Source organism: Trypanosoma melophagium (assembly GCF_022059095.1).
Source record: "Trypanosoma melophagium isolate St. Kilda chromosome Unknown ctg2segment0, whole genome shotgun sequence".
In the NCBI taxonomy this organism is placed as follows: Eukaryota; Euglenozoa; class Kinetoplastea; order Trypanosomatida; family Trypanosomatidae; genus Trypanosoma; species Trypanosoma melophagium.
In genome coordinates this window covers 116853-128934 of record NW_027125149.1, presented here as the reverse complement: position 1 = coordinate 128934, position 12082 = coordinate 116853, and the positions used below count along the sequence as shown (strand labels likewise).

Here is a 12082-nt window from a genome sequence, read left to right as displayed (position 1 = left end):
ATATTCTTATTATCGCTATTTTTTTTTCTTGTTTCTTATGTATCCCTCTTTATTCTTTCTGTTAATAATCACTGGATTAAAACCAAAATCCATAAATAAAGAAATTAACGAAAAAAGAAAAAAGAAAACTATTAAATCTACTTTAGCACGTGAGGGTTTAACACTGAAAGAAAGCGAAAAAGAAAAAGAAACAGAAAAAAGAGGTGCTCTTACATTACAAATACAACTTGCTTTTTTATTACACAGTAAATAATAATAAGGAAGAGTAAAAGATGGCCATGTCCGGAGTTTCTGTGGCAGACGAGTGCGTCACCGCGCTCACTGATCTGCGCCATAAGAAGAACCGCTTCGTCATTCTACACATTGTTGACCAGAAGTCCATAGCCATAAAAACAGTTGGCTCCCGCGAAGCGACATTTGAAGATTTCCTTAACGCCATTGACAAGACAACGCCCTGTTACGCTGCCTTTGACTTTGAGTACGACACAAATGAGGGAAAACGCGATAAATTGATTCTCATCAGTTGGAACCCCGACACCGGTGCACCGCGGACAAAGATGCTCTACAGCAGCAGCCGCGATGCACTTAACGCACAGACGGAGGGATTTCAGGCCATTCAGGCAAACGAATTGTCGGAACTTGAGTATGAGGATATCGTGCGCAAGGTGAAGGCACACCGTAAGGGGTAAATAGCGGAGGAGCAAGAAAAGAAAGTGAAAAAGAAAGTGAATATTTACACAGGAAAAAAAAAAGAAGAAAGAAGGGCACACACACACACACACACACACACTTCTCTTAGTAGTGAGAGTGATTCAGTAAGTGAAGTTATATATATATATGTGTATGTGGGAGAAATCATCACACACTTTCTTTTTTTGTTCTTTTATTTGTTTTGTTTTATCTTTTTTTTATTTGTTTCTAGATGTTGCTCCGGACAATATCTGCTTTGTGTGCTGAGGAGAACAGAGAAAAGGCCCAATAATAGAATGTTCTTTGTTGCGGGAGTATACAGGAAAGGAAAGAAAAAAAAGGAAAACATTATTATAGGTATTTAACAATCAAGGAAAATTCAAGGAAAAAAAGAGTCAAAAAAAAAAAAAAGAGAGAGAGAGAATGACTCATAGCGGAAGAGGTAAAAAAGAAAGAAAAAATAGAGGACGCCTCACATAGTAGGCATGCCATGGGAAGATGAGGAAAAGAGTAGAATCATGCTTTATTTTTGCCGAACACCTTTCTCAATGAACGTGGGTGGTATTCTTATAAATTGCATTTGACACGCTTTTTTTTTTTAAGCGTTCCCCCGTTGTTATCAAGACTGCTGTGAGATCTTCCATTCCATCGTTTTCTTTTTTTTTTCACGTGCACTTTATACATTTACGGGGTGTACATCTCTGTGAAAATAATTTATCTTTTTTTTATTGTACTTCAGTTTATACATCTTATATTTTACTTGAAGTTTTGCTACTTATTGCTGTTCTTTCTTTCTTCTTTTATTCCTCGCTATTGTATTGTTATTATTTGTTAGCGAATTAAGGTGGAGGGGAATTCACCACTGGTAGTTGAGAGGGGAAACACAAAGTTGACGCCCCACAACTTCCTTAGCAGCAGCAGCAGCAATGCGATTTGCAGTTGAGGACGTTATACCATCAGCAGAAGAAGCAACTACCACTACTATTACTAATACTTTAAGAACTCCAAACACTTTATCTTCACTATGTGATCAGGATAGAACTAAAGATGTTTTACAAACCCACACAAGAGTGTTGAATACATGGGCAGAGCAGTCATCATCTTTGTGTGAGAGTAAGTGTTTACACGACACGTTATGTGTATCCAATCTATTTCCTCATCCATCAGTAGGCTTATTGTGGAATCAACTCTTTCCCTCACTTATTGCACCTTTTCTCCTCCCTCGTGATGTGGCGCAGGTGGCTCTTGTTTCACGCACACTATATCACGTAACACAAAGACCACAAACATGGAAATATATGGCGGTAGTGTTTTTTGACATTACTGTCGAGGCTGCAGAGTCACTGGAGGAGTTATTCTGGAAATTGTGTCGTACCGAGATGTCTCCTCTCGAATCTAGCTGTACTAATAATAATAGTAATAGTAATTTAAGTGAAAGCTGTGTACAAACAGTGAGTGTGCGAAGGACGGAATCACCCTCAGGAGTTTCTTTATTAAATGAAAAAGTCTGGATGCTTGAGGGGAAATCGATAAATACGAGATCCTGTACTCCTTTTTTAACATCAGATGCCTGTACAACCGTGGAACGTTTCTGGGATCATCAAGAGGTCGTATTACTGTTGGAAGAAGAAGAAGGAAAAAAAGAGAAAAAAGAAAAAGAAAAACAAACATTATCTCTTCAAGAACCATATCAAGAGAATGATAGGCGTGAAGAGCACAGAGAGGAACAAGATGGGCTTCTTGCAGAAAACTTCTGTTCTGTTGATTCACACTTGGTAGATTCATTTGTAGTCAGGAATGATATAGGTCAATTACAAATGGGTATTGAAAATTGTGAGGGTAATGTGTTCTGTGATGATGTTCGAAGAACAAATGAATGGACTTCACATGACTCACCACTACCAATCCTTTCGCAACATTTACCACACCACTATGAACGTCATGATGTGGAGGAACTCTCTGATAACACTAATGATGAGATGTGCAGAAATCCTTCACGGCGGCATTGTGAAGGATGTAATCCTATACCATTATCACATTCTCATTTTTTGAATTTCAATACCAATGACTCACTTTTACTTGAAGCTCTACACTGTTGGACCTCTGTAGAGGTTGAGGCCCTTATGGGGAATGAAAGTGATTCAAAGCATGAAGAACTTTTAGTTTGTGCGGCAACCATGAACCGAACGGCTCAACAGAGTCATGAACCATTTCCTTGGAAGGCGTATTATAAGACTCTATATGAGAGACGTGTGGGTTCTTTCATACGTTCTCTCAGATGTATGTTTCTTTTATCGCAACATGCGCTTTCTCTTGGAGATGTACCTGCAGCTGTAGAACATCTCACATCTGTAATAAATACTATTTGTCAAGGAGGTTGTGCGATGAGTGGACGGGGTACAGGAACTGTGGTTTATATTGAGCTATGTCGTACATTACGTTTACGTGCTCGTTTGTATCATCAGCTAGGAGAAATGGGAGCTGCATATAATGATATGTGTTTGGCACATTTACTTGATCATGGTACTAATAATAATAATAATAATAATAATAATAATAATAATAATAATAATAATAATGAGAATAAAATAACTTCATTATCTTTATTTGCGGCAGAAATGGCTCCCAATGGTGATTTCAACTGTTTATCGTCATGTTTAGAGTTTGAGTACTCGCAGATGTCCGTACAGCAGGATATATTTCATCGAGCGGCCTTTTTACAGAAATGGTTACACCATCATGGGCCATCCGTACTCTTATACTTGCAGCAATATATGATATGTGACGATTTAAAAATTGGCGCCCCCCATTTACTACAACGAGCAGCAGAGTGTGCGACGACGTTTGAACGTGTTCTCGTACAGGCGTGGAAATCGTACGATCGTGGACAGACGGACTCTGCGGTGAGTGAGGCTGAACTTGCCGTCTCCATGTTGCCGCTTTCTTTTCGCCTTCACGCTGAACAGGCCTCGGCGGCGCTTCACCCACTTCTCACCAATCCCGTTGAGGAGGAACTTCTCCGCTTTCTTCAGTCCAACCCGGAATCCCAATCTCAATATCCATCTCAATTGCCATTGCAGTCCCCAACGGCTGCCTTTGCGTACTACACACTGGGCTTTATGGCGCAGGCGGTTCCCGGCGTGGGCTCCGCGGCCCTCTCGACTTTTATCGCCATCAGTCACTCCGCCGCCCACCGCGCCACCGCACTTCGGCTGCTTGCACACGATCACGCAGAGAGAGGCAACACCCGCAGTGCTGTTTCGCTGCTGCGCACTGCCCTGCAACTCAACCCTAATTCTTATGCCGTCTACAGTCTTCTCGCACGGCAGCAGATGATAGCGGGGGACAAACTCGCGGCGTACACCACTCTCAGCACGGCTATTCAAACATGCCGTCCAACACCAGCAGAGGCGTTTGCAGAGCGGAGTCGCTGTCGGATTATTGATCCACTGCTTGATGTCAACGAGGCAACCAGTAGGGATCCGCGGATGTCGTACCCGTACCAAATACGTGCAGCTATGAGAATGGACCAGGGTGACAGCGAAGCCGCCATCGCGGAAGTAAGTCGTATTATTGCACTCACATCAAATCCAAATGATATATTGCTTCGCTCATCTTTTAGGCTCGATTCTGGTAAGCAGGAAGGCGTTCTTGAGGATCTTGCCCTCCTGGTATTGCTCGCACCGCAGCAAGAAAGTTATCGAGAATGGCTTCTCCGCTCTGCAGAATTTTTTTCTGGAAATGAGAGCAATAGTGATAAGAACGCCAATATTCCCACCACAGGGTCTAATGGTAACGAGTATAGCAGTGATGAGGTTAAAGTCGTTGTGCGCAGAAATGCCACAGGACTCACAGCCCTCCTCTTTGCTCTCGGTCTGTACAAAAATGAAAAATATTTTATTTGTTAGCTAATGAATTGAAATCCGTCTTTTTCCTGTATTTAATGTGTCTTTTTGTATATGGCTTTTTTCCCTCTCTTTCTTTGCTATGCTTGGAAGTGGTCTCTGTGGGGTTATTTCTCATTATTTTTCTTGTGATTTTTCCTTTTTGTGTTTTTATCACCGTTTTAGGCGGGTAATACCTGTACGTTTCTGACCTTCCTGTATTTGTGTACTTTTTTTCCTCCTTTTTTCCCTACCTATTCATGCATATATATATATATATATATATATGCTTCTCTGTTGCTCTACTCCTTTCAACTCTTTATTTATTCTGCAATGCGTTTCTCATTTACGGCAAAGCATAGTCAGTTTAATACAAGAAAATGAGAGAAAAAAATGATTTTAAATTATTTTGCCCCTGTTATTTTTGTCATGGGGTTGTCGCTATCTTTACAGGGTTGAAGAGCAACTCATTTGAATGAGTTTATGGGTATCTAATATGTATTTGTGTATGTCCCTGCAAGTGTGTATTTGTGGGTCAAAGGAAAAAGAAAAAGGCTGAAATACTACTACTATCTCTTCCTTTTTCCTTTCTTGACTTGTATGTCTTCGCATATGCAATTCTTTTTTTTTTTTTGCACATTTAGGTCCCTACTCACTTGTGATGTGTCTTTTTTTTCTTCTTATGATAATGTTTGACTCTTATTAAACTAAAAAGAAAGATGCTTCTATTGTTTTTTTTAAAATAACGAATAAATGTGATGATTCTATGTGTCCTTCCTTTTTTTTTTGTATTTCTTTTCCTCTTTCTTCTTCGCTCTTACTTTAACATTCGCACCAATAACATCACAAATAGCTATATTGGGAACCGCGGATAAAAAGAAGAAAAGCAAGGAAAAAAAATCTCGCGAAGGTTTTAGAGAGGACTCATCATTGAAGAGGTTGCAGGGCGTTGCGTATAGCGAGCGCCACTGCCGCCAACACCCCCTCCTTCCCTACCTGCCCATCTAACCGTTTTAGTTGCCTAGTTTATATTAGGAAAAAAAGGGGGTACTTTGGGTGGTTTTTGTTTTATTTGCTTTTGGTATATTTGCTTATTTTTTCTTAGCAAGGGGAAAAGAATACCCGGGAGGTGGGGTGACTAAAGTAAGTTGGTGTAGTTGGAAACCAATAAGAAGGAACAAAACGAAGAAAAAGGAAAAAAAGCAGGGGAAAAGAAACTGAGTGTTCTAAGGTAAGTTAGCAGATTTCAACCCCCGCCACAAAAAAAGAAAAAACAGCATACCACTACCACTACCACTACCACTATATTTATTAGCACCGTTATCAGAAACTATTCTTTTTCATCTATATATATATATATATATATATATATATATATATATATATATATTTATTTATAGTTATATTTTAGTAGCGCACTTTGATTGTCATTACTGACCCCATGTTTAGTCGAACGTTTCAGAGTGCCATTCTAAAAGCAGAGGGTCACAACTTGCCGAAGGAAGATGACAAAAAAGAACCCCACAAGATGACGTTTTGGTATTCCTATATTGACCCGGCACATAGCGAAAAGGAAAGACCTATTGTAGATGTTTCTGCGCCTTATAATCCGCTCGATGAGACGCACCAAGTACGTAAGTTAGGTGTACAGAAACTCGCCCTTGGTTTTCTTTCCATGAATGGCTTGATAGGAACCAAAGAGGAGGTACCGTATACCGACTCACTACACACCTTTGAGTGTGTGAAATGGTGGATGGGTGGACTAAACGTTTGGTACGTGAACTGGTTTCTAGCCCGTGCGGCCAATTCCTACGGACCTGTGGGCAATCCACGCACAAAGTTTGCGTGGGCCATAGTCCTGGCGATGGGCGTACTGCGGGTGAACCTCGCCGGCCTTGTCGGGATTGGCGGTTATTTCTATTCCTACGAGTGGCTCTACACGCACGGCCCGTGGCCCTTCCGCATCCGCGATCCCTCGCCGAACGGCTGGAAGCGGGCGTGGGACGAGGGGCAGTCGTGTCTGCTGCCGCGGGCCGCCGCCAGTGTCTTCCCGCCGCTGGGGTACGCCATCTTCATGGGCCGCTGGAAGAAGACGTCCTTCTGGCTCGCCACCACGCTTCTCGCCGGACTGCAGTACGAGTACGCGAGGAAGTGCATTCTCTCCGGCAACAGACTCTTTTACAGTTTTCAGGCAAATCGGGAAATTGACCGGCAGGCGAGCTGGGGATCCCTCGCCCCCGTACTCGCCCACCGTGTGGATCCAGATACGAATCGAAATGCTAGCGTCGCACAGTTTCGCTACTTTCGTCTCACCAGTGGTACGCTGCAGGATACGATTTGGGAGAATGCCACGCATGAGAATCTTCCATTCTGTCGGGCAGGTATGCGGCTACCGAATCCATACTTCAACTGGCAAAAAGCTCCACAGACGTATAATGCTAAACCGTATGTCAGGAAGAATGATTTGTGGGATATGCCACAGGTACTGAATGCTCAGATGCGATCATCAACGATGGACAGGGTCCCGTCAAATCCAATTGGTTGAATGAGATGGAAAAAGGAAAATATTATGTGAAGGAGGTCAAGGAAAGAAAATGGAAAAACAAAGGAATGTAGAGCTAAAGATTAAAAAGAAAAGAGTAGTAGTATTACTAGTAGTAGTAGTGGTAATGGTAGTAGTAGTGTATTTTCAGTGTTCATCTTCTATCTTCGAACTAGAGGAATGAAGGAAAAAATGAGGAAATAAAAAATGAGAAGAAACGAAAAAAAATATTCATGGGTTATTGCTTCTTAGTGTATCGGGAAAGGGGATAGAGGGAATTTTACTAGGAGGTTTTGGTAATGGGAGGAAAGTGGGTGTTAGGAGATACAAAAAGAGTTTTAATTTTTTATTTTTGATTGGGAATCACTGGAGGTATTCGGAGGGAATCATCATCAGCTGCAGTAGGAACAAATAAAAATCAAAAGAAGAGGAAGAAGAAAAGAAGAAAAGTGAAATGACAGAAAGTAAAAAAGAATATTGATTTCTTTTGGAGATTAAGGAAAAATAAAAAAAAACAAGTAAAAGTGATTGTGTTGCACGACGATGACAGATGCACTATAGAAGAAACAGACAGATACACGGGTTTTCATTCCATTCAATTGTAAGAAAGTTGAGACTTTTTTTTTCTTAGTTTGCTTTTAGTTAGACATATTTGTTTCTTATTTCCTCTCTTCCATTTTTTTATATTTGTTCCACGCCTTTGCTCACTCTTTTTACTTTTTTGTTTTTTTTTTGTTTTTGTTGTTGTTGTTGTTGTTGTTGTTGTTGTTTTCATTATTATTTTTCAGCGCTTGTTTAACGCCGTGGTGCCGTGTAGTTTCTTTTTTTTTCTTGTGTGGAGAGGATGGGATTGGGTGGGAGAAATGAAGACTGTATTGCGCTAGAAGAAGAGTGAACAATATGAAAAAGCAAGAAGAGGGAGAAGAAGAGGTGTAGTAGTAATTTTATGTGATATGTACTAATTAAACTTGGTGGCTGTGACGCAATTAGGAATCGAAAGGATATTTATTTATTTTTTTTTGGATATTTTTACCCTTCCTTCTCCTTACTACTTGATCTATTTTATTTGTTTTTCTTTTTCTTTTTTTTTCGCATGGTTGTATACAGTGTATGTATGTGTGTGTGTGTCTCTCCCTATCTGCGTGTATACTGAGTGTGAACTGTTTTTTCTTAAGTGGAAATACAGTAGGAGGGCTTTGTGTGCGGTTAGTGGTGAGGGTCATAGAGGAAAGTTACAAATAAAGTGTGGTGGGAAAGAAATGATATATTGGCGAGTAAGAGAGATATTGCTAGTGATTTGTCGCTCCTTGGAGAAGGCGCATAACTGAATTTGTTCCGTCCCTTTTTTTTCCCCCTTTTCTTTTTGTTTCTTTCTTTTTAGTTTCACTCCTCCAGTGTTTTTTTTTTCTTTCTTTCTCTTTCTATTTCTTTCTGGTGTTTTGTTTCTTTTTTCGTTACTGTTTTGTTTGCTTTTTCTCCTTCTTGTTTTTGTTGTTCTGCATTGTCTTATTTGACCGTTTACCATAAGTGAGAGTCTGGTATCGTGTGTGTGTGTGTATCTGCTTTTCTCTTTTGCTTATCGTTTCTTTATATATACATATATATAAGCTGCTCTTGGCAGTACAGCCGTTTACCACAATTTTTGTTATTGGGTTTTCATTTCAGTTTGAGGTTATCTAACGGGATCTGAGGGCAAAAAAAAGAGTTAAATCGTGAGCGAATGAATATGTGTATGTGGTGAAGGAAAAAAAAGAAAAAGAGAGAAAATGAATATGCCTTTTTTTTTAAACAGAAGGAGAGGGGTGTAAGTAATACACAGGAGAGACAAAATAAGAACGATAAATGAAAGCAAAACAATTCAAATAGAGAATTGAATAAAGAAAGAAAGCAAAAACAATCCTCCCCATCCGAAGAAAAAAAATGAGAAAAAGAATAGAATTTTTTTGATGAGATTATTGCCATGGATCGACACAATGGCGCTGCGTTGTTTCTTCCAATTCTTTAGTGCCAAAAAAGGCATTTTCCATAGGCTACTGCGCCAATGATATTGGTTTGTACTTTAAACACTTCACATGTATAATGTGAGAAGATCAATATGTTTTTAAGACTTTATAATGATAATTAATTTATTGTATTTGCTCTTTGTTTCTTTTGTTCTTCCTTTTTTTTATATGCGCTTTATTAGTTTGGATATTAGGGCACATCGGTAGTGCGTTTTTACACTTGCTGTTGTTGTGGTAGTTTTGATTTGGCTCGCACGTGAGGAAGCAGAGGAAACAAACAGGGACATAAAATACAAGAACAAAAAAGGACAAGAAGGAAGAGTAAGAGTCCTATCTTTCTTTACATTGTAGACTCCAGCGTCCTTCAACTATTGTCTAACTAGGTATTCGCCCCTTTTTTCTTTATTTCTTTCTTCCTATATATATATATATATATATATATATATATATATATATATATATATATATATACGTAATTCCCATGACGGGTGCCACGTGCAAGGAGCGTAATGCGGCTGCTGTGGAGCGGCTCTTCAGAAAAGGACAATCGTCATCGCGATCGCCGTGGGTGACGCCCAACGCCCGCCTCTACGACGGCACTTTACCGCCGGAGATGCACTTGAGCAATCAGTGGCAACTCGCCTATGAAGTGAGCGGCGGTGCAGCCACGCACGGCAACAGCGGCGTGATTGGCCCAGGCAGTCGTAAGATTGACTACGGTGATCCCTCCTCCTCGTGTTACTCCATGAAGCGAATGATTGCCCGCCATGCGTGGAAACTGAACGAGGGGGCGAAGGAGAAACTGCAGGGATTGGGTCCTCATAACAGTATTAGTGGTGTTAATGCACCATTGAAGCAGAAGGAACGAAAGGCCGCTATAGCTCGTGAAGAGGCAATTATTCGCTATGAATTATCTATTCCACGTCGACGTGTAGTGGGTCATTTCACGCAGCTTACAGAAGCACAGGGAGATCTCGCGAAGAATGTACCGACAACTTCCGCAGCAGATATGTTAGTGGCACGTTATAAAGGACGTTGGGTATTACAGAATCCCTACAGACAACAGCTACTACGTGGGGAACCAGTCATGACACGAATCATGCAGGGTGAGTTTTACTGCCCTCAACCGAGGAAGTCAAAAACTCGAAATTTCTGTCAAGCCAATAAGCGACACGTTCATGTAGCGAGTGATATTAATTATATTTTACACAATACAAGGAAGAATTAGAGCCAAAAACAAAAACAAAACCATAGAAGTAGAGCCATTATACAAACCAAATTGAGTGAATTGGCGGCAGTTTTAATGAGATTTTTATGATCATCATCATTATGATTGTTATCGTTGTGTGTCTATATTGGTATGAATTGAATAGATTATATGTGTGTCATATTGGTACATACATACATATATGCACGTGGATTTATGGGGCAAGTTGTTTAGACGACAAGCATATATACACAGTCAGAATAATAATAAAAAAAAAGGGTGATTTTTGCTTTTTCTTTACACTACCTTTCTCCCCACTCTCTGTTTCTGTGTTTTTCTTTGTTTGTGTGCGTATTTGTGTTTCTCACTTTTACCTTCTTCTTGTGATTAGAAGGCAAGGTGGGGTTTGAAGTGGGGATCTGTCTTCTTTTCCTTTTCCTTTCTCTTTTTTAGCATAATCCCCATTCTCTCATTTCCCTCTTAGTCGCACTAGCAGCGAAGAAAAAGGAAAAAAAAAAACACTCTGATCCCCCTGTAGTAGCAGAAGGAAGAAGAGAAGTAGGGGTGGGAGGAGAAGAAGAAGCGCGAGGGGTGTTGAAATAATATACGGTGCCCCCTGTAAACCTCTCCAACCTCTCTGTACATCTGTGTGTGTGTAGGGTACACCCCCTTGTATAATATATATAATAATAATAATAATAATAATAATAATAATAATTATGAGTACGCGCTTGTTTATTATGCCTCGTGGTGGTGGTATGGTGATGTTTATTCTTGTGCGTGGGGCACGTGTGACGGCGCAGTCTCTTGCCTCGATGCGTCTGACGGGTGTTCTCTCACCGCTGCTGCTGGGCGATGCGATTGCCGGCCACGTCGCGCTGTGCGGCCGGGCGCAGGTGGAGGCGCTTCTCTTCCTGGCGGCCCGCCTGGCCGTTCACTCCCCGCGGTGCCTGTCGGTGCGGATCGAGCGGGCGGCGGGGGGCGGGGGGGCCGCCGCGTGGATTGCCCGCCAGCCGCTCGGACGTCAAGTGGCGGCCGTCGGACTTTACGGCACCGCCGCCCCCGCCATCGCCACCGCCGCCGTCCAACTGACCGTCTACACCGCCGCCCTCGCCGCCCGCGTCGCCGCCCGCCCCACCGCCGCTCCACTCGCCACTCGGCAGTTCTGCCACGATGCCGCGACTGTCGTGGCCGCCGGTGGGGCCTCCATCGTCGCCGGCAGCTGCGGGGCCGTCATTGGCGGGCTGCTGCTCCCGGGCGTGGGAACGGCACTTGGCTCCCTCGTCGGCTCCATCGGGGGCGGGTATCTGCCGTACCTCCTTCGCAGCAGCGGGCCGTGTGTGGAGTGGGAGCAGAACCACATCCGTATGCAGGAGGGAGGCAACCGGGGCTGCCGAAGGGTCCTCGCCATCGCAGAGGAGGAGGGCGATTGGCTCATCATTGCAGATAATGACGGGGACTCGGAGTTCATACTATGTGATCTAACATCATCAGACACCAACGGCAGCGAGATCCACTTCCACGTAGAGGAGCCATTTGTAGGAAATGCAAGCACCACCAGCATAAGTAGTAGTATCTGTTGGTGGGATGGTGAGGAAGGTACCAGTGGAGAGAAAGAGCGATATATAAATACAGCGGAATCTTCTTGGAGGCCCAACAGCGAAGCTGAGACAATTTCACATCTTCTTAATACTGTAGAGGGAAGAATATAGAAGAAAAAAGGAGACAAATAGAGATGATGATGAAAAGAAAAGAG

At 42.1% G+C, this 12082-nt stretch overlaps 5 protein-coding genes across 5 annotated transcripts; all 5 read left to right on the top strand.

The window, feature by feature from the left end:
* Positions 1–272: 272 nt before the first annotated feature.
* Positions 273–689, top strand: LSM04_000880 (Actin-depolymerizing factor homology domain; the record flags this gene model as incomplete). The annotated part of the gene is made up of 1 exon (XM_067336027.1): positions 273–689. One exon carries the CDS (start codon positions 273–275, stop codon positions 687–689), a length of 417 nt encoding a protein of 138 aa, XP_067192332.1.
* Positions 690–1616: 927 nt separating this feature from the next.
* On the top strand, positions 1617–4598 carry LSM04_006522 (uncharacterized protein; the record flags this gene model as incomplete). Its single annotated transcript, XM_067336026.1, has 1 exon — positions 1617–4598. One exon carries the CDS (start codon positions 1617–1619, stop codon positions 4596–4598), a length of 2982 nt encoding a protein of 993 aa, XP_067192639.1.
* Positions 4599–6015: 1417 nt separating this feature from the next.
* On the top strand, positions 6016–7119 carry LSM04_005882 (uncharacterized protein; the record flags this gene model as incomplete). Its single annotated transcript, XM_067336025.1, has 1 exon — positions 6016–7119. The coding sequence occupies one exon, from the start codon at positions 6016–6018 to the stop codon at positions 7117–7119; it is 1104 nt and encodes a 367-aa protein (XP_067192597.1).
* A 2481-nt stretch (positions 7120–9600) lies between these two features.
* LSM04_001509 (uncharacterized protein) lies at positions 9601–10347 on the top strand (the record flags this gene model as incomplete). The annotated part of the gene is made up of 1 exon (XM_067336024.1): positions 9601–10347. The coding sequence occupies one exon, from the start codon at positions 9601–9603 to the stop codon at positions 10345–10347; it is 747 nt and encodes a 248-aa protein (XP_067192368.1).
* Positions 10348–11045: 698 nt separating this feature from the next.
* LSM04_005515 (uncharacterized protein) lies at positions 11046–12038 on the top strand (the record flags this gene model as incomplete). The annotated part of the gene is made up of 1 exon (XM_067336023.1): positions 11046–12038. The coding sequence occupies one exon, from the start codon at positions 11046–11048 to the stop codon at positions 12036–12038; it is 993 nt and encodes a 330-aa protein (XP_067192577.1).
* Positions 12039–12082: the final 44 nt, after the last annotated feature.